At 60.2% G+C, this 19,756-nt stretch overlaps 1 protein-coding gene across 2 annotated transcripts in view; it reads left to right on the forward strand.

Annotated features, from left to right (window-relative positions):
• Window positions 1–19,472, forward strand: part of ROBO4 (roundabout guidance receptor 4) — a 68,665-nt gene extending 49,193 nt beyond the window's left edge. Inside the window, exons 16-20 of one of the 2 annotated variants that reach the window (XM_073320877.1) lie at window positions 7,014–7,155; window positions 8,440–8,661; window positions 11,939–12,345; window positions 14,950–15,195; window positions 18,438–19,472. In XM_073320877.1, coding sequence (XP_073176978.1) covers window positions 7,014–7,155; window positions 8,440–8,661; window positions 11,939–12,345; window positions 14,950–15,195; window positions 18,438–18,613 — 1,193 coding nt within the window. In that variant the 3' untranslated portion in view covers window positions 18,614–19,472. Of the gene's footprint in view, window positions 1–7,000; window positions 7,156–8,439; window positions 8,662–11,938; window positions 12,346–14,949; window positions 15,196–18,437 lie in introns of those variants that run through there. The other variant, XM_073320878.1, reaches the window with a different exon arrangement.
• The last annotated feature ends 284 nt before the right edge of the window (window positions 19,473–19,756 follow it).

Below are 19,756 nucleotides of genomic sequence, written 5' to 3' on the forward strand. Positions count from 1 at the left end.
CCTGTGATGAGGGGCTGGCCCCCAGGCCGGGAACAGTCTGCGCCCTGCTGAGCTGGGCTGGACTCAATGCCGTGCCCTCCAGGGGAAAGGCTCATAGCTCGGCAGCAATGCCCTTAGGCAGCCCTTCCCCTGCAGGCACAACCAGTCCACTGAGAGAACACTACACGTATTAAATCTGCTGCTGTCCCTCCTGGGGCTCACCGGGCAGGGGCTGTCCCACCCTGCATGCCCCCCTGGGCACTTTCAGCCGCAAACACTGTCTGCCCCCACCCCAGCGCAGCCCCAGGAACCAGGCTACAACCACTAAACATGCAATGGGAAAACCAGCATTAATGCAACATCCCACGTCCCATCAGCTCACAGCTGTGTGATGGAAAACCCCTCCAGCAGTAAAGCAGGGCCTTGACCCAGCTGTTATGCAAAGGGGAATATTTTTTACCCCCACCTGGGTCATTGGCAGGAGTTGCCCCTCCCTTCCCCCCTTTAGCAGTACAGCACGGCCCTCTCCTCCACTCCAGCTGCAGAGCGATGGCTGGGGAGCGAGCATGCTGTTATCCTGTGGGGGCCGGTTCCTGCATGGTGCAGCTACGGCCCCGAGGGTTTCTGAGCCAGCAGGGGGATGGGGCGTGTCCCTGGTTTCGAGCAGGCGCCCCACCCAAACGTACCGATGGCCCGGCGTGGGGCTGAACTCAGAACAGCACGAGCGTCTGCTGGCTGCACTCGCGCCTGAAGGGAGGAGTAAAGGCACCGCCCTCGCTCTGTGGTCGCGTGCTCCAGGCCCACGCTGTGTTCGGGAGGTTAGAAAAGTGCCTAACGTGACATGCTCCTTCGGAAATGCTGTGTGGCAGAGCAGCCGGGCTTTGGCTCGGGTATATTAAAGACTTGGCTTCTCCTGGCTCTGCCTGCGGGGACCGTGGACAAGCTGCCCGGTGGCGTCTCTGTCCGACTGGTGAGATGTGGAACCTTGGCTCAGAATCAGGGCAGTGAAGGGCACAGGAATAGTAACAGTAACCGCTGGCACATGGCCTCTGGTTTGCAGGTCAGCGCCCCTTCCACCGTGGCTGCTGTGCCCGGCTCCCTCCCTTTGCTTCCAGCAATCACGTGTTGGCCGCAGGGCTGCGCATCGCCACGAGACCCCTGCAGCCGAGGCCAGTATAGTGCTGCTCTTACACTGGTACCACGGCCCACAAGAGAAACGTGGGCTGGGAGGTTCAGCCCCCGCTCCCTGCCGTAGCGATCCCTGGCAGGGAGGGTGTTTAGCTGGCGGGTTGAGCCTGTCTCAAACACATCCACAGGTTTTATGTAACCCTTGCTCCAACCTCGCCCGGTGTTACCGCGATCGGCTACATTCTGTCCCAGCCAGTGACCTGAGCAGGGCTGGCCCCACCATGAGGCGAACCGAGGCGGCTGCCTCAGGTGCCAGACTGAGCGGGGGGGCACCACTAGGACCCAGCGTGTAGAAAATGGTGTCTGCTGCTGGTGCATCTGGATTCTCCCTGCTCTGGATGCACAGAGATGGGGGAGTGCTGGGCTGGAGGAAGGAGGGCGCAAGAGACAGAACAGGCAGGCAGGAGAACAGGGGAGCAGGAATAACAGAAAGCAGCAGGAGCTGCAGGGAGAGAGAGGAGGAGGAGCCTCTTATGTACCTCTCTAGTCCCCCCAGGGCCTGGACTGATTAACCCCAGCTTCTCAGGGAGCTCCCTGTGTCCTGCTGCTTCCCTGGACCCACTTGAGGAGAACAGGCCGTCAACTGGAGTAGTAGGAGCCAGTTAGGCCCTAAGACGCTGATACCTTCCCTCACTCAGGCCCCGCTACCAGCCTGCTTATTTGTCCCCTTCAACTGAGCGTTGAGAGCCACTCTAGCTGGCCCAGAACAGCAGCCATGAGTGAAAGAAGAGAACGCCCCTCTGGGGCAGCATTCAGAAAAAGAAATAAAGCAAAGGAAGCTTTTCTATCTAAGCAGGAAGGAGCTGTCCTGAGATACATAGGCACAAATGTTCACCGTGAGCCTTCCGGCCCCAGTGAGGATGTGAGTGGTGAGGAGAGGCCTGATCTTCCAGTTAGTCAGAGTGCAGGTGACCTGGCAGCTGCTGCAGGATCCATATCTCCATCTCAAATGGATGTAGCCATGCACAGTCCTGAGGAAAAGTGCAGATCAGAGAAGAGTGTGGTGGAGGCACAAGAAACAGCTGCTGCTGAGTTTAGTTCCTTAAGTCTAGATGATCCAGGACTCTGGACCCACTTGAGCAGTAGCCCGAGGGACTTCCTTGTACTGCACGGGCCACAGCAAGTGAAAAACTTCATGTTCCCCAAAGACAATGAAAATAGAAGTTTCCATCCAACACATTACTGGTGTGACATCCCCAATGGTGACAAAGTGGAGAGGCCATGGCTTATGTACTCAAAAACCCAGAATGCTGCATACTGGTTTTGTTGCAAACTCTTCCAGTCTAATGTTCCAGCCACATTGGGTTCTACAGGAACAAAGGACTGGAAAAAACTGGCTGGAAATCTGGCATGCCATGAGAAGGCAGCAAATCACCAGAGAGCATTCCACAGGTGGAAAGAGCTTGAGATGAGACTAAGGTTAAAGGCCACCATAGATGATCAGCATCAAGAGAAGATTGGATCAGAGTCTCTTTACTGGCAAAATGTTCTGAAAAGGCTCTTTGCCATTGTGAGAAAGCTTGCTACCCAAAGCCTAGCCCTGCGTGGCACTTCAGATCAGCTGTATGTGCCAAACAATGGAAACTTCCTTAAGATTGTGGAGCTGATGGCTGAGTTTGATGCTGTTCTCCAGGACCATCTAAGAAGAGTCACCACCCAAGAAATGTACACACACCACTACCTTGGAAAAACAATTCAAAATGAGATCATACAGTCACTGGCAACAAAAGTCAAACAGAAGATTGGGGTAGATCTGAAGTCAGCAAGAGATTCCTCTGTTATTCTGGACTGCACACCTGACATCAGCCATATGGAACAAATGACTTTAATGGAGCGTTTTGTAACAACACCAGAACCTAGTGACAATGTCCCTGCAATGGTGACTGTCAGAGCATTTTCTAGGATTTATTGACATTGATGATACTACAGGAGCTGGTATGACAAACGTGCTTCTTAAAAAGCTGGAAGAGACGGGAATTGCAATAGCTGACAGGAGAGGTCAGGGCTACGGTAATGGTGCCAACATGAGAGGACAGAACAGAGCAGTGCAGACACGGATCCAAGAGTTAAACCCCTCGAGCTTTTTTTGTCCCATGCAGTTCTCACTCATTGACCTTGGTGGTCAGCGATGCAGCATCAGCTTCCAGTGAGGCTGCTGAATTTTTTAATGTAATTCAAAGCATCTCTGTATTTTTCTCTGCATCAACTCATCCGTGGCAAATTTTGAAGCAACATCTGGGAACATTCTCTCTGACACTGAGACCACTGAGTGCCACACGATGGGAAAGTCGAGTGGAGGCGATAAAGCCTATCAAACACCAAATTGGGAAGATAGATGATGCCATAGTTGCCATTATGGAGGATAATGCTGTGACAGGAACTGTTCATGGGAGAACAGTGGTAGAGGGAAATGGAATCACCAGAAATATACATAACTTCAAATTTCTGTGTGGCTTAGTGTTGTGGCATGACATAGTGTTTGAAATAAATGTTGTAAGCAAGAGACTCCAAGGTGTTGACCTTGATATATCTGGAGCAATGGAACAATTGGACAAAGCATAGTCATACCTACAGTCTTACCAGTCAGATGAGGGATTTCAAAACGTTCTGAAGAGTGCACAGAAGTTGGCAGAGAAATTTCACACTGAAGCGATTTTCCCACCCATTCAAGAATACAAGAGTCACCGAAGAAGACGACATTTTGATTAGGAGGCACGGGATAATCCCATAAGAGACCCCAAACAACAATTCAAAGTTGAATTCTTTAACCAGGTGCTAGATTGTTCAATACAGTCAGTTGAAGAACGTTTCCTGCAGCTCAAGGAACACAGCAGTACATTTGGGATGTTGTCTGATATTCCAAAACTCCTCACTATACCTGAAGAAGACCGACACCAGCAATGCAGGGCACTAGAGACAGTGTTGCACATGATGACATGCGTGATATTGATGTGAGTGATTTAGGTGAAGAACCGAGAGCCCTTTCAAGATATATTTCAGCAGGTTCAACTCCAAGGGCTGTTCTGGAATATATGTGCACAAATAAGACAACCACCCTCTTTCCAAATGCTTTTGTTGCTCTGCGCATACTTCTAACCCTTCCTGTAACAGTTCCCAGTGGAGAACGCAGCTTCTCCAAGCTGAAGTTAATAAGAACACGCTCCACAGTGACATAGGAGAGGCTAGTTGGCCTTGCAACCATCTCAATAGAGCAGGGGCTGGCCCAGACTGTGGACCTTCAGCAGGAAGCAGTTCAAATCTTTGCAACCAAGAAGGCACGGAAAGCCCCACTTTAATTATTCAAACAGATACAAATGCCAGTGTTTACTCTGCAGACAAGGAAAGTTACATTTGCTGTTCAGGTGTTTGAAAGTTAAGTGTTACTTAACATTTTTGAACAAGGCATTTTAAGTTGTTAGTTCTCCTTTATTGGGGTAGGTAGCAGAGCAGTACCATGAGAGGAGTAGAATGGGAAAAAGGCAGAATGGCGACTTTTCAAAGTTTTGGCCCAAGCGAGGGAGTATGGGGGGGCGTCATGAGCTCCCTGCCTCAGGTGCCAAAATCTTGTGGGCCGGCCCTGGAACTGAGGGCTTGAAATGCTCCCCCAGGGCAGTCTGTGCAGAGCTGGGAGCTGACCCCAGGGCTCCCAAGAGCCAGGCTAGCGCTCTACCCACTGGCCCATGCTGCCTCTCTGAGGGGGAATACAAATCCTCAGAGGGAGGAGGCTCCCCCAAGCAGGGATTCAGAATCTCTTCCCCCAATGCCCGTTGGCTCCACTCTGGGCATAGCTCAGCTGTCTCATTTCTTTATATGCTTTGAGAACCTCCAAATCGCCCGGCATGTGAGGCCATTCGGATCCCCACCTCACCAAAGGCTTTGCCGCCAGCTCTTGGAGGGGCGGCATGACCACCTGTGTGTCATAGGGAGGAGGTTGGGGGGCCTGTTACCCCACCCCTGTGCAGTCAGTTGCACCCACAGGCACTGACTTTTATTTTTCCCCATGGGTGGCGCACCCCCGCGCCACCCTGAGTCCCTGGCCCCACTCTGCCCCTTCCCCTGAGCCCCCTCCCTCTTCTCGCCCCTCCCCTGCCGCCCTGCCCTTGATCCGCCTCTTCCTGCCCTGGCTCCGCCCCCGAGGCAGTCTGCCCTCTCCCAAACGCCACCGGCCAGCCGCAAAACAGCTGATCGGTGGCCCTGCCAAATAGCTCTGGCTGGTGGGTGCTGAGCACCCTTTCTTTTCCTGTGGGTGCTTGAACCCCGGTGCACCCACGGAGTTGGCGCCTTGTATTGCGTCCACCCTCTGCATGTGTCTGTGCTGGGAGCAGGCTGCCGGCATGTGGGGCAGATCCTGTGCTGTGGGAGCGGAGAGGGTCCAGCGGGAAATCGGCACTGGGAAAGGCCCACACTAGGTCGGAGGAGGCCTAGCGCAGCTCGCCAGCCATAAGCCTGTGGACAGGGCTGTGTGAGCGAGACCCACGTCAAGCTGGCCCCCAACCAACAGGCCAACAGTTCCTGGCCACCAGGGGCCAGTCCTGGGCTTCCCATTGCCCCGAATGAAAAGGTTATAAGAGTTTGTAGCCTGCCTGCCCCCAGACCTCCGAACAGCCTCCGTGTCAGCTGTGTGCGGTGGCTGAGGGTCCATTGGCTCGGCTGCTGACCTGGCTTTCAGCCTGCGGCACTGGGGAGCTGAGCTGCTGGAATCGGGTCAGGAGGTGGCTTGACTGGGGGATGAAGGGGTTACTTGGGAGCAGGTGGGTCGGTTAGTGGGTTGGGGGCTGGTGGGTAGGAAGTGGGCTAGGGGACTGGTGGGTCGGTTAGTGGGTTGTGGGGAGCTGGTGGGTAGGTTAATGGGTGTCAGGAAGCTTGTGGGTAGGTTAGTAGCCTGGGGGCCGGTGGGTAGGTTACTGGTTTGTGGAGTGGGAATTGGGTGTTTGGTGACTATAGGTAGGTCAGTCTCTTGGGAGTGAAGAGTTGATTGCAGGTAAGTGGACTGGGACATTGGGTGGGGAGTTGGTGAAGTTGATGGGGCATGGCTGATGGGTCAGTTGGTTTCTTTGGGCCTGGGGATGTGGTGAAGGCTGGGTGAGGACCAGTTGGCCAGTAGGCAATAGAGGCCTTGTTGAAGGGCTGGTGGTCAGTCGTTCAGGATGGGGCTGGGGAGCTGGTTAATTGGGAGCTGATGGAAGGGTTGAGGCACTGGGGCGTTGGTTGGTGCTGGTTGGGAGGTTTGGGCAGCTGGAGAGTTGGTTGGTAGGTTCAGGGACGTGGGTGGATTAACTGTGGAGTTGGTTCACTGGGAGCTGGTGAATGCATCGCAGGACAGGTTGGCGGTGGGAGGAGGGAATTGGTTAGGGTCGCTGTGTGGGCGAATTCATAGATTTGAAGGGACCGCTGTGATCAATTTATCTGATCTGTACAGCACAGGCCGTAGGGCTTCCCTGGATTCTCTTGCTTAAACTAGAGCAGATCTTTTAGAAAAACACCCAGTCTTGATTTTAAAATTGCCTGATGGAGAATCCACCATGACTCCTGGTAAATTGTTCCATTGGTTAATCACCCTTCACTGTTAATTTGCTCTTTTGAATTTGTCTAGCATCAGCTTCCAGCCAGTGTATCTTGTTGGGGTGGGTGGATTGGGTCTGTTGGGTTGGTTGGGGTGGTGGGGTGTTGGTTGGTGGGGCTGGAGGGATGTTGGTTGGGGGGTGGGCTGGCAGGGATGGCAGGGGGGTTCGGTGGGTGGGTGACGGAGGCTGGGGCCAGGTGGGTGACTGGCAGGTGGGACGGGTGGGTGGGTGGCAGGGATCTGGATAGCTGGCTGATCATTTTTCTCAAGTTTTTTTTCCTAGGAGAGGGTGCCAAAGTGCTGAAAACCTTCAGCTCTCCGAAGCTGCTGCAGTCCAGAGGCTCACTGCGCGTACCTGGCACGTTGCCCCCCCCTCCGGCTCTTCCCGCTCTGCACAGCCCCCAGGACCAGGGCGTACAGCCAGAGTAAGGGCCTTCTGATTTTATTTTAAGTGCCTGTTCATCCCGCCTTGCCTGCCAGGTGAACTGCACTTTAGAGCTCCTTCAGCCCCTCTGGAGTGCACCCCCTGACCCCTCGGAAGGGCAGAACCCTGTGACCCAGCCACCCTGGGCCCGGCACTGCCGAAAGGGGCAGCCACTTGTTTGCCTGCACTCGGGGTTTCTTCCTAACAAATGTTCTTGAGGCCCAATAACCGACTGTGGCCAGAGGGAGTGTAAAGGCAAAGCAATCCGAGGAGGAGTCATGCACACCTCCAGCGGGTTCGTCTGACCTGCTTCGGAGAGACGCCTTTCTCTAGCAGTGCTGGCAGTCTGATTTACAGGCTGCAACACTCTTTGCACATCAGTGAATCCAGCTCACCAGCTTGTAACCAGCTCCACGTCCTGCAGCTGCCCGGGGGCTCCAGGTTAGGCTGTCAGGTGGGGTGTGGTGGGGGCATCATGCCGGGTGAGGGCTCCAGGAGGCGCTGGCATTGGGAAGTTGGAAGAGGTGTTTCCTGCCTCCTCTCACAGCTGCTCAGCTGGGTGTGGACAACAAGCAGCAGGCGAGTGCCAGACTGTGCTAGACAGACCCAGTCCCTCTCCTCATTCCGGCTCAGGTCCTGACATCTGGATTCCGATGGGTCTATGGGTCAGTTCCGGAGCGGGGCGGGAATCCCCCATTCGCTATCTACAGATGAGTTTTGGAGCGGGGTGGGAATCCCCCCTCGCTGTCTATGGGTCGGTTCTGGAGCGGGGCGGGAATCCCCCTTCGCTGTCTATAGGTCGGTTCTGGAGCAGGGCGGGAATCCCCCTTCGCTGTCTACAGGTTGGTTCTCCTTTCCCATGAGGATTCATTTCGCTACTTGTCAAATGCGGTTAGGAACCTCCTGGTTCCTCCTTCCTGGCCCTCCAGGCATGGGGGTCAGTGCCCTCTGTAGGGGGGCGGGAGGCGCTGGCAGGCCGGGCTAATGGGCCCACAGGCGCCCTGAGCTAGCCGGCTTCGGGGACAGAAGTATGGGTACCGTGTTTCTGTGTTTGGAGGATGAAGGGTTTTGTTCAACACCCAGCTGACAGCGGCCCCTGGAGGTTTGCCGCAAGTCCTGGGCTTCCCGCTGCGGGGCGAGGAGCCTTTCACCGCCGCGGGAGCCCATGGGTCTGAAATGGCACTGGGGGGCTCCAGTGCTCAGCAGGCCTGGGGGAGGCAGGGCAGGCGAGGGCATGAGGCCCAGCATGGCAGGCTCCCCATGCAGCTGGTGTCTGTGCCTACAGGAGCAGAGACGGTGGGGAGGCAGCCAGGCCGTTCCCGGCTGGAGAGCTGCAGCCGAGCACGGAGAACACCCTTCGGGGGGGGCTGCCTTCACCCTCGCTGCCCTACCGCCGCCTCGCCGCTGCGTCTCCTGCACCCTCACTCGGCGACGACGGGGAGGCCGTGCTCACGCCCGACCAGGTGGCTGCGTACCTGGAGCTCAGTGCGGAGGCCGAGTGCCAGAGGTAAGGGCTCCGGCAGGGCGCTTCAGCCAGGCCCGGAGAGGGCTTGGGAAACTGCCTGGGGCCCACACCAGGGAATCCCCTCCCCAGCCTGCTGCAAGGCCCAGCAACCTCTCGCCGCGCCCCCCCTCGTACCACACCCTCCCCGTGAGCTACTGAGCAGGCTGCACCAGCAGCTGCCGAGCACCCTGCACGTCTGCCTGCACACTCGCCGAGCACCCTGCATGTCTGCCTGCACACTCGCCGAGCACCCTGCACACCCCCGCACACTCGCCGAGCAGCCTGCACACCCCCCGCACACTCGCCGAGCAGCCTGCACACCCCCCGCACACTCGCCGAGCACCCTGCACGTCTGCCTGCACACTCGCCGAGCACCCTGCACACCCCCCGCACACTCGCCGAGCACCCTGCACACCCCCTGCACACTCGCCGAGCACCCTGCACGTCTGCCTGCACACTCGCCGAGCACCCTGCACACCCCCTGCACACTCGCCGAGCACCCTGCACACCCCCCGCACACTCGCCGAGCACCCTGCACGTCTGCCTGCACACTCGCCGAGCACCCTGCACACCCCCCGCACACTCGCCGAGCACCCTGCACGTCTGCCTGCACACTCGCCGAGCACCCTGCACACCTCCTGCACACTCGCCGAGCACCCTGCACGTCTGCCTGCACACTCGCCGAGCACCCTGCACACCCCCCGCACACTCGCCGAGCAGCCTGCACACCCCCCGCACACTCGCCGAGCACCCTGCACGTCTGCCTGCACACTCGCCGAGCACCCTGCACACCCCCCGCACACTCGCCGAGCACCCTGCACACCCCCTGCACACTCGCCGAGCACCCTGCACGTCTGCCTGCACACTCGCCGAGCACCCTGCACACCCCCTGCACACTCGCCGAGCACCCTGCACACCCCCCGCACACTCGCCGAGCACCCTGCACGTCTGCCTGCACACTCGCCGAGCACCCTGCACACCCCCGCACACTCGCCGAGCACCCTGCACGTCTGCCTGCACACTCGCCGAGCACCCTGCACACCTCCTGCACACTCGCCGAGCACCCTGCACGTCTGCCTGCACACTCGCCGAGCACCCTGCACACCCCCCGCACACTCGCCGAGCATCCTGCACGTCTGCCTGCACACTCGCCGAGCACCCTGCACACCCCCCGCACACTCGCCGAGCACCCTGCACGTCTGCCTGCACACTCGCCGAGCACCCTGCACACCCCCTGCACACTCACAGACACCTGCACACACCCTGCACACTCACAGACACCTGCACACGCACACAGACACCTGCACACCACCCGCACACTCACACAGACACCTACACACTCAGACCTGCACACTCACACAGACCCCTGCACACACACACACCTGCACACACACATTGATACCTGCACAGCTGCCTGCACTCTGACCGACACCTTCACACTCACAGATCTCTGCACACACACACACACCTGCACACACACACCTGCACACTCACACATACACCTATACACTCAGACCTGCTCACTCACACACACCTCTGCACACACACCCCTGCACACTCACATTGACACCTGCACTCAGACCTGCACACTCACACAGACCCCTGCACACACACACCCCTGCACACTCACATTGACACCTGCACAGCTGCCTGCACACTCACCGACACCTTCACAGTCACATAGACCCCTGCACACACACCTGCACACTCACACACACATCTGTACTCTCACTCACCTGCGCACGCACATACAGCTGCCTGCATTCACACACACACACCTGCACACTCACACACACACACCTGCCTGCACACTCACCCCCCAACCCTGCTTGCACACTCACCCACACATGAACAAACTTGCATTGGCACACTCACCCCACTCGCCTGCTTGCACACTCACCCACACAAGCACACACGTGTCTCAAACTCACCCACTCACATACACCTGCCTGCACACACGCCCACACAAACACACACACACCTGTACACTCACATAGCTACACATGCACAAAGACCTGCACTCTCACACAAGCACACACCTGCCTGCACACATGTCTGCACAGTCACCCTGCATGCACACACCCATGTGCGCACTCACCCACAGAACCGCACCTGCACAAACACACAGCTGCCTGCACACTCACCCACATACACACTCACGCACACACCTACATGCCTGCACACTCACCACCACAAACACACACACACCTGCACACAAACACACACCTACCTTCACACCCACCCACCCCTGCACACTCATACACACACACACCCCCCACCCATCTCCTCAGCATCTCCCACTGGCTGGCTTCAGCGGCTCCCCACACAGCTGGCTGGCTTTTGGGGATCCCACACTTAGCTGCCCCTCTCTCCCCTGCATTGTAGGGGGAGCCTGGGCTCGGGGCTGAGGGTGTCACTAGGCAGCAGGGTGCCGGGGAGTTAACTGGTGCAATGATCACACCAAGCCCCCGGTGTGGAGCTAGCCTTGGGATTCCTGCTCTGCACAGCAAATGGGGGTGTAACCCCTGGCCCAGGGTGCAAAATCCCCCGCTGATCCACGGGCAGGGGGAGGGGTTTGCCCGCAGCGCAAGGATGAGCCCGTGTGCTCCAGCTGGGAGCCTTAGCGCTGTAAGGCTCAACAGGGTGTTTTAATGGGTTTATGTCATAGACGCCAGGGCCAGAAGGGACCACTGTGGTCGTCTCGCCTGGCCCCCTTGCACAGCACAGGCCAGAGCCCTGCCCCAGACAATTCCTGGCGCAGATCTGCTAGAAAACAAGCGCCGGCCGGATTTAAACAGTGTCTGTGATTGAAAAACAAAACCTACCAGCTGGTACATGGAGCCATACGGCTCTAAGGGGACGTCAGCCAGGACTCGAACCCCGCCCCATCAGACCCCCCTGCACACAGCCCCATTGCATCGAGCTACAGCAGGCTTCACAGCCCATCAGCTCTAGTGGAGGTGTCCCCCCATTTCAGTCACGGCTACGCTCCACGAGCTGGGGTCACACCCTGCAGGTTGAACGGCTGAGAACATGTCAATAAGCTCGGGCTGGAACCTGGCCTCTGAATGGGCCCTGGGGAGCATGGGTGGGACCCTGGACCGGGTGTCACTGGGAAGTGCAGGGCTGGCCGTGAACCCCCCCAGGAGCGAGGCTTTGCCGCGGCAGGGATCGGAGCCCCCCAGGGAGCCCAGGCCCTGCCTTCTCTGCCCTGGGGCTGCGAGTTCCCTTCTAAGGCAACTGCCCACGTCAATGCCAGCTCCACGTTCTCGCTCCAAAGGCACCGGCAGGAGAGCACCTCCTCCGCCCCCTGGGCCTTCTCCCCCCCGCACACCTACGGCTACATCTGCGGCCCACTGCGTTCCGAGCTGGGGGTGGGGCCTGCCCCCGAAGACGACGACGACCCCGCTGCGGAGGGGGGCGGCTGCCAGTCCATGCCCTTCTTGCGCCGGTACTGCCGGACGCCCTCGTCCAGCCGCAGCGAGGCCGAGGGCTCACTGGGCGGCTCCCTGCTCAACGGCTGGGGCTCGGTCTCCGAGGAGAACTTCACCAGCACGCGCTGCAGCCTGGTCAGCTCCTCCGACGGCTCCTTTCTCGTGGACGCCAACTTCGCCCGGGCCCTGGCCGTGGCCGTCGACAGCTTCTGCTTCGGGCTGAGCCAGAGCGAGGCTGAGCAGGCCTGCCCAGGTACATGGATCCGGCCCGTGCCCAGAGCCCGGGGGAGAGGCCTCAAAGCCCTTGCACTAGGCCCTGCTCTCTGCGCCAAGCCTTGGGTGCAGCTGGAGGGGGGCAGGGGCAGGTTAATTTTCTGTTTCTCTTAGGACCGAGAATGCCAATCAAACCTTTGGCCTGCCCTGGAGAGGGGGCTGCAGATGTTAATTAATGGGGGCTCTGAAGAACCGCTGCACCTAACTCCTGGGAAAGTCACTGGGTGGGGAGGGCAACCTGGCTTCTGGGCCAAGCTGGCCAAGGCGTCCCCCCAGCACCAGCCTCTGTGCCGGCCGGCAGAGTAGAGCAAGGTCTGGAATGAAATCCGTACCCTGGAGCTGACAGGGCTAGGGGATCATACTCCTCCAGTCAGCGCGGGGCTGTGCTGGCATCCCCTCCTCCTCCTCTGCCCCTGCCTGCACTATGGGGCCTCGGGCACACGGATCCAGCAGTGCAGCTGTGTGTGCCGGCACCCAGCACGGCCGCTCCTCTTTGCGGGGAGGTTGAATTTAGAGAGGACACTGGGGCCTGATTTTACACCCCCAGGCTGGCCGGGGCAGATTGGGCTGGGCTGGTCCAGGACTCGCGCCCACTGGCAGGGCAGACACCTGCGTGGCCATTGCACTTGTCTGGCCCTATGCTGCAAATCAGCGTCCCGGTGGCTGGCAGCTGCAGCCTGGGGATCCCTGCTTGCCCCCACAATAGGGGCACTTCCCTGGGGAGGGCAGGGGGATTGTTCAGACACAGCCTCCCCATTGCATTACAGCCAGTGCCCTGCCCTGCGTGACCAGTGTGGGCAGGTTTCTGTCTGCCCAGCTTTGGCGGGCGCCTGAGGGACGTCGGTTCTCAGGGGCTGGGAATTCTGGTTCTGATGCCCCAAGCGACATTGACTCACCTCCCAGAGCACATGGCTCTGCCCGGCCAGCCGAAGAGCTGCTCATGAAGTAACCCACTGCTAGTGTGACCCACACAGCTCCTGGGTGTGGGGTTCTGTCCCATCCGGTGGCACCAAGACCACTTAGAGAGAGAGATTAATGAGTCTGCTCTACACCCTTAGCTACCAGCCAGCTAGCTTTTAGCTCACGCAGTAGAGGCTCATGCATTAAGCTCCAGGGGTCCCTGGTTGGATCCTGCTTGCCGACGACTGGGGGTGAGGGACTCTCAGGTACCAACATGCCCCTCACCGAGGGCAGGGGGCTCTCAGGTACCCATGTGCCCTTCACCGAGGGTGGGGGACTCTCGGGTGTCCACATGCCCCTCACCGAGGGCGGTGGGCTCTCGGGTACCCACGTGCCCCTCACTGAGGGTGGGGGGCTCTCAAGTGCCCATGTGCCCCTCACTGAGGGGGGGTCTCGGGTGCCCACGTGCCCCTCACCGAGGGCGGGGGGTTCTTGGGTACCCACCTTCCCCTCACCGAGGGCGGGGGGCTCTCGAGTGCCCACATGCCCCTCACTGAGGGCGGGGACTCGGGTGCCCGGCTGCCCCTCACCGAGGGTGGGGGCTCTCGGGCGCCCACGTGCCCCTCACCGAGGGCGGGGGGTTCTTGGGTACCCACCTTCCCCTCACCGAGGGCGGGGGGCTCTCGAGTGCCCACATGCCCCTCACTGAGGGCGGGGACTCGGGTGCCCCTCACCAGGGGTGGGGGCTCTCGGGCGCCCACGTGCCCTTCACCGAGGGCGGGAGGGCTCTGCAGGGTGTTTGATGCGCTGAGCTCAGCCATGCCCTATGGCGCCCACGTGTACACGGCTCACACCTCATCCACAGGCAGCCGTCCTCCAGGAGCCCAGCGGGAACCAGCTGGGCTGGCTCCTCTCCGGGCTGCTTGCACCTGGTCCAACTGAAACAGCGTCGCTGGCCCAAGGTGCCGCTCCTCCAGCCGCCCACTGCAGCCCCAGCCCTGTGCGTCACTCGCAGCCTTGCTCCAGCACGGCTGCCACTCGGCCTGCCCTGGGCCTGGTGGGCAGAGCCAGAGCTGGCCCCAGGGCGCGGCTGGATGGGAGCCAGAGGGGTCCGCAACACCGGGGGGGGGGGGCAGGAGGCTGCTGTAGACCAGGGGCCCTGCAGGAAGCTGCAAAGGGAGCAGGCTCTGAGGAGAGGCCTGGCTGCCTGAGGTCCCAGCACCGTGGATGGGACACCAGCCCCGCGCGGTCCAGCGACGTGGAAATGAGGCCAGCCCCTCGCACCACTTCTCAACTTTTAAGGAAAAACCACTAGCAGAGAGAGGCCACCTGCCCTGGGCTGGGGGGGGGCCACGTGAGCGAGCGCGGCCCTGAGGCCAGACCTGAACAGGCCTGTCCCCGTTCAGTGGCCAGGCGTCAGGGTCCCGCCCGTCCCTGCTCTGAGAAGCCCGTGCCCTGGCAGCCCGTGGAGTGGGCTCTGATCTCTGCTCCACCCACTGAACACTGGCATGGGAATGGCCTGGCCCTTCGTCCTGTGCTGCTCAGCCCTTCTGCTGCGCCAGGGTCACCCCAGTGATGGTGGGGAGCGGCGTGGGGCCAGTCCAGGGGTCCCTGGGGTCACCGACTCGCGCCCACCCCCTCCCTGAGCCTCTCAGCGTAACTCGGGGGTTGCTTTTTCCCACAGACTTCTCACCGCCCGCCTCCCCGCTGGATGGGCTCCTTCCCCCTCCCGAGCGGTGGGAGGGCGCGGCGTGGGCTGGAGCAGAGCCCCTTCCCCTGCCCACCTGGGAGTGGGGCACTGGCTGGCTGGAGGAGATGGAAGCCAAGTACTCCCAGAGGCCCGAGGGGACTCCTGCCGCTGAGAAGCCGGAGGGGAAGGCAGCACTGAACCGGACCCGGACCCGCCCTGCCCCTGGGCCTGGGCCAAACGGCAAGTGTTAGTGCCCATGCTGCCTGGCATGGGGCGAGTGGGACGCTGGTGGGCCGGCCTGCCCTGGCATTGCAGCCCTGCATCCTCCCCAGCCAGGGGAGCCCAGGCCCCACCCGCCGGGCCGCTCCTGGGGCCAGCCACATGCACCATGGTGCCCGAGGGTGGCCTTAGCCTGCTCGGGCACTGCGCTCTCTGGGTAGCCCTAGACTCGCCCCCTCCTGGGCAGCACTTGGCCAGGAAATCAGCCAGAGCCCTTAGCGTCCCTGGGTCCTTCAGAGCATGTCTACACTGAGACCCTGTGGCTGGCCCCTGCCAGCTGACTCGGGCTGCGGGGCTGTTCCATTGTGGTGTAGACGTTCAGGCGCGGGCTGCAGCCTGAGCGCTGGGTCCCTTCCTCCTGGCAGGGTCCCAGAGCCCGGGCTCCAGGCCTTGCGCCCACGCTGGGGCAGGACAGGTTCCTGTCATCTGCAGAGCTCCCTGTGACACACACCAGCGGGCACACAGTGCCTAGGCGGGGAGCCAGCCAGGCCAGACACAGGAGCACCCTCCACTCACCCCTAGAGCAGGGGCTGGGAGCCACCAAGGCTCATAGGGACCACCGAGAAAAAACCGCTGGGAGACTCCCCAGGAGAGAAGGGAGATAGTCCTGGAGCCTGCTTCTCCCAGCAGCTAGGAAAGGGAGGAGAGTTCCCCACCTAACCCAGGAAAAAGTCCCCAAACAGCCCCCTCCGGCGACCCCCTTGGATAAGTGCCCCAGCCCCTTCCTGCTACCAAACGCCCTCTGCCCCATATCGCTCCCAAGTGTGAATGCCAGCCTCAGGGCAGACTGATAAAAACCCTGGGCACGAACCCCTGAACTTCGAACCAACCAACTGCCCCAAGTGCAAACTGCCCCAGCACTCTGACAGCCTGAACACGGAGCCCCGCCAGCCCTAGGGTACTCCGCTCCGGCTTGCCACCCATGGGAACGTATCGCCCTGACAGGTGACCCTTCCGACCAAGAATCACAGCAATAGTCAGATACCCACTTGCCCCAGGCCGATTGCACATTAGGTCTCACACCAAGGACAACGCTTGTGGCCAATCCTCTAATAAACTGTATGAAGATTTATTACCTAGGAGAAGAAAACTAGAGAGTTATTTACAAGGTTAAAGCAAGCAAATAGAGACACACCAATGAGGTACGGTCTTGGCTTTCACAGTGTAACAAAGGCGTCTATAATCAGCAAGTTCTATTGTCCTTTAGGGCTAACCCAGGCTAAGCACTGGGGATCCCTTGCTTATGCCTAGGAAACTCCTTCCTCCCTCTCCCGCCCCCAAGTCCAAGCAGCACAGATACCTAGTTCCTTTTGTCTGGGGGGCTTATCCCCCTCCGGCCATGTGCTCTCCGCTGCAAACTCAGCTGGTGGAGGAGTCCACTCGCATGCCTCATCTTTACGGGGAGGAGAGCAGGATGGGGAGCACTTCGTTTCTCAATCCGGATGTAGGCGTTTCCAGTTGTAGGCTCCCGCCAGAGCCTGTCTGGTATCGCTGGGTCTCCTCCCTCAGGAGGGGGTGCAACGACTTCCGCAGAAGGGCAGCTCGTCACACTAATTAGTGGCCTCTCCGGTATGGCGATTCCTTGAGGCTCACCCTCCACCCGCTCCTATTGTGTGGAAGACAGATCAATGCAGGCTGCAACTACCAGGCATTCACTAGAGGCCAACCACTAAACATGTCGTTATCATCCTCAGACCTGTTTGATCAGTATTCACCCCCATGTGAGCTACAGTGATTCCAGCCCTGGATCTATCAGTGTCCAGTAGAGACATGGGGACCTTGGCATGAGCTGGCACCTGGCCTGCCAGCATCACCCCCCTCCCCCACCTGTCCAGCCTCACACACCTGCATGCTTCAGTGAGCAGGTGAGATGCTCGGCGAGAGACGGCTCCAGGGCAGCCTGCTCCCCCCCCCCCCGCCCCCGGCAGCCACACTGGAGCCTCGCCTCGCTGGGCTGGGGGTTGACAGCGAGGGCAGCGGCAGGAAAGAAGCTAGCCTCTTCCTCTTAGTGATCACTGGCGCCTTGTCCCATCTCATGCCGGCCTGGCCTCAGGAGTGGCCACGCTGGAACAAGCCACTGAGCCCGCCAGGCCAGGCCTCCCCGGGCTGGGACACTGGCCCGGCCAGCTGATCTGGAGGCAGGTGCAAATTTTAGTGAATTTTGGAATAACCTGCCCTGTGGGACGCTTCTCCCCAGCCCTGTGCAGCGTGGGCTGGGGGCAGGCAGGGTCCCGAGGGACTGGTTCAAGCAGAAACGCACCCTGGGGCTCCGGGTGCAGCTCAGGGATGCCAGCGCCACACAAAATAACCTGGACTTGCAAAGCCTCTGGTGGCCTCGCCCCTGCCCTGGCGCTCCACAGCCCAGCCCCCCCACATTGCCCCCAGCCGGACTGCCACTCCCCACAGAGCCTGTCCGTCCCTGGGGCACTGCACTGGACTGCGTGCAGTGATTAGCTCCCAGAGGGAGCCGGCTCTGAGTCCCAGGACACTGGGGGAGGTGACTGGCTGATATGGGCACCCCTTGGGGTGAGGGTGAGGCAAGGCCGCTTTGGGCAGTGCTGTGGGAGCTGGGGTCAGGCTAGTGAAGGGCAAGGGGCACTGGGACACGTGTGTGACGGGGTAGCGGTGCCTGAATCCATGGGGTCTGGCTGGGGTAGAGGAGAAGGTTTGATCCAAGGCCAGGCGCAGGGCCAGGTACATTTTGGGCCGGATCCTCGACGCTCTGGTGCGTCCTGCACAGCAGCCTTCCGTTCCCGGGTAGGCCTCTCTCGGCTCCTGGCCATCCCGGAGCGGGCACCATCCCGGAGCCCCTCAACCTGCAGATTTGCCTCTGGGCACTCCCCTGCCCTGTGCCAGCTGGAGATGCCATGGCCCTGCGTGGCAAGCCCAGCCGTCGTGCCCATCTCGCAAGGAAACAAGCTCGTTCGCCAGGGGCTCAGAGTGCCCCTTGTCATCAGCGCCTGACTCCCAAACAGGCCAGCGGGTTTCTTTCCTCTGAGCCCCACTGGGCCTTGACTCGGGAACACAGTACAAACGGTCTCCTTGTGAAGAAGGAAAATTCCCCTTGTCCCCTCGGGAGGGGTTGCTCTGCCCAGGGCTGGGGTCCCCATGCCAGGCCTGGTCTGCCTGTGGACGGCGGAGTGACACTCTGAGCCTGCTCGGCCCCTGCTGCTCGCTGTGCGTAAAAGGTGATTCCTTTCCAGGTGCCTGCATGTCGGAGTCCAGCAGCCCTGCTGCGGGGGCGGTGGGGGCGTGCCAGGCCCCCTGCCCTGCTGCCCACAGTCCCATGCCAAGCAGCTCTGCCATTCCCAGGAAGGGGGAGACGACCAGGGTTGCTCTGCAGCCGATGGATGCGGGGGCGACAGAAGTCCAGGCATAGAAAGCTGAGCACGTTCTGTACCAGGCGGGCACGACGTCTGGGATGCCCAAAGCCCAGGGAGACTCTTGGGGCACCGTGGGCCTGAGGGCGAGCGCTCGGCTACTACTGAGCCCACCCCCGGTGCCTGCTAGACACGCCTGGCTCCTGGTCATTGACAACAGCATCCCTGATGGAAGGCCGTAGCCGCTTCCCCCAACGTGGGCTGCGATCCCATGGGAAAAGGATTCCCCAGCCTGCCCCACACGCTGAGGGGGAGCATTCACCAAGGGCCAGGCAGATGGGGCAGTGCAGAGCCCTCGCCAAGCTCCACACCAGCCGCGTGCAGGAGAGGAGCCCCACGCAGCACGGCCTGGCCACGGCCAGCAAACGTTGCCTCCTTTTCTCCAGAGTGCCTGGTCCCTGGCAGGACTTCTCCCGCTGCCCCACTCACAGGCTGGCGCGCCATGTGGGGGCCAAGCCGGGATTCCTGCTGTTGGCTTCAGGGCCGATCTCTGCTCCGTGACGCTGTCTGGGGCACTCGCCAGCGTGGGCTTTTCCTGGGTCACACGGGGAACCCCCGGGTTTGGAGGCCCTTGCAGCTGCTGTCGGTTTACAGAAGCCTGCATTTGCTGCCTAGGTTGGAGCTGGGAGCCCGGCAGCTCTGCCCACCCAGCTGGGTTCACCACACTCAAAGCTGGGGGTTGTTTGGCAATTGCCTGTTACGGTTTGGTCAGGTCTGCCCTGGGCAATGCTCTCAGCTCTGCAGGGGCACGAGCCTTGAAGCGTTTAATATTTCCTTTAATTGCTGTTGTGAGACGTTTTCCGGACCTGCCTGATTGCCCAGTGTTGTGGCCTTATTCCTGTAAATAAAGAGAGCTTTTCCAGCGAGCTGATGGCCGCTGAGTCACGCTCTTCACGGCGCCCAGCGAGCCCCGGGGGCCACCCACGGGGCACGGTGTTAGCACCCCAGGAGCCCTCCAGAGCCTGGGCATTGTGCTGCAATGAAAGGCGCAAAAAAAGCAGCTGAAAACAAACTCCTGACAGCTGCAAGGTCTATCGGAGAGCATGCGGGGGGGCTTGATTTGCCTCAGCACGTGTCGTTCCCGCCCGTTGGCATGTCTGCCCTCGGCTCCTGTATGGCCAGCGTGCAGGGAGCCTGTACTC

Source organism: Lepidochelys kempii, chromosome 22 (genome assembly GCF_965140285.1).
Source record: "Lepidochelys kempii isolate rLepKem1 chromosome 22, rLepKem1.hap1, whole genome shotgun sequence".
Lineage (NCBI taxonomy): Eukaryota > Metazoa > Chordata > Testudines > Cheloniidae > Lepidochelys > Lepidochelys kempii.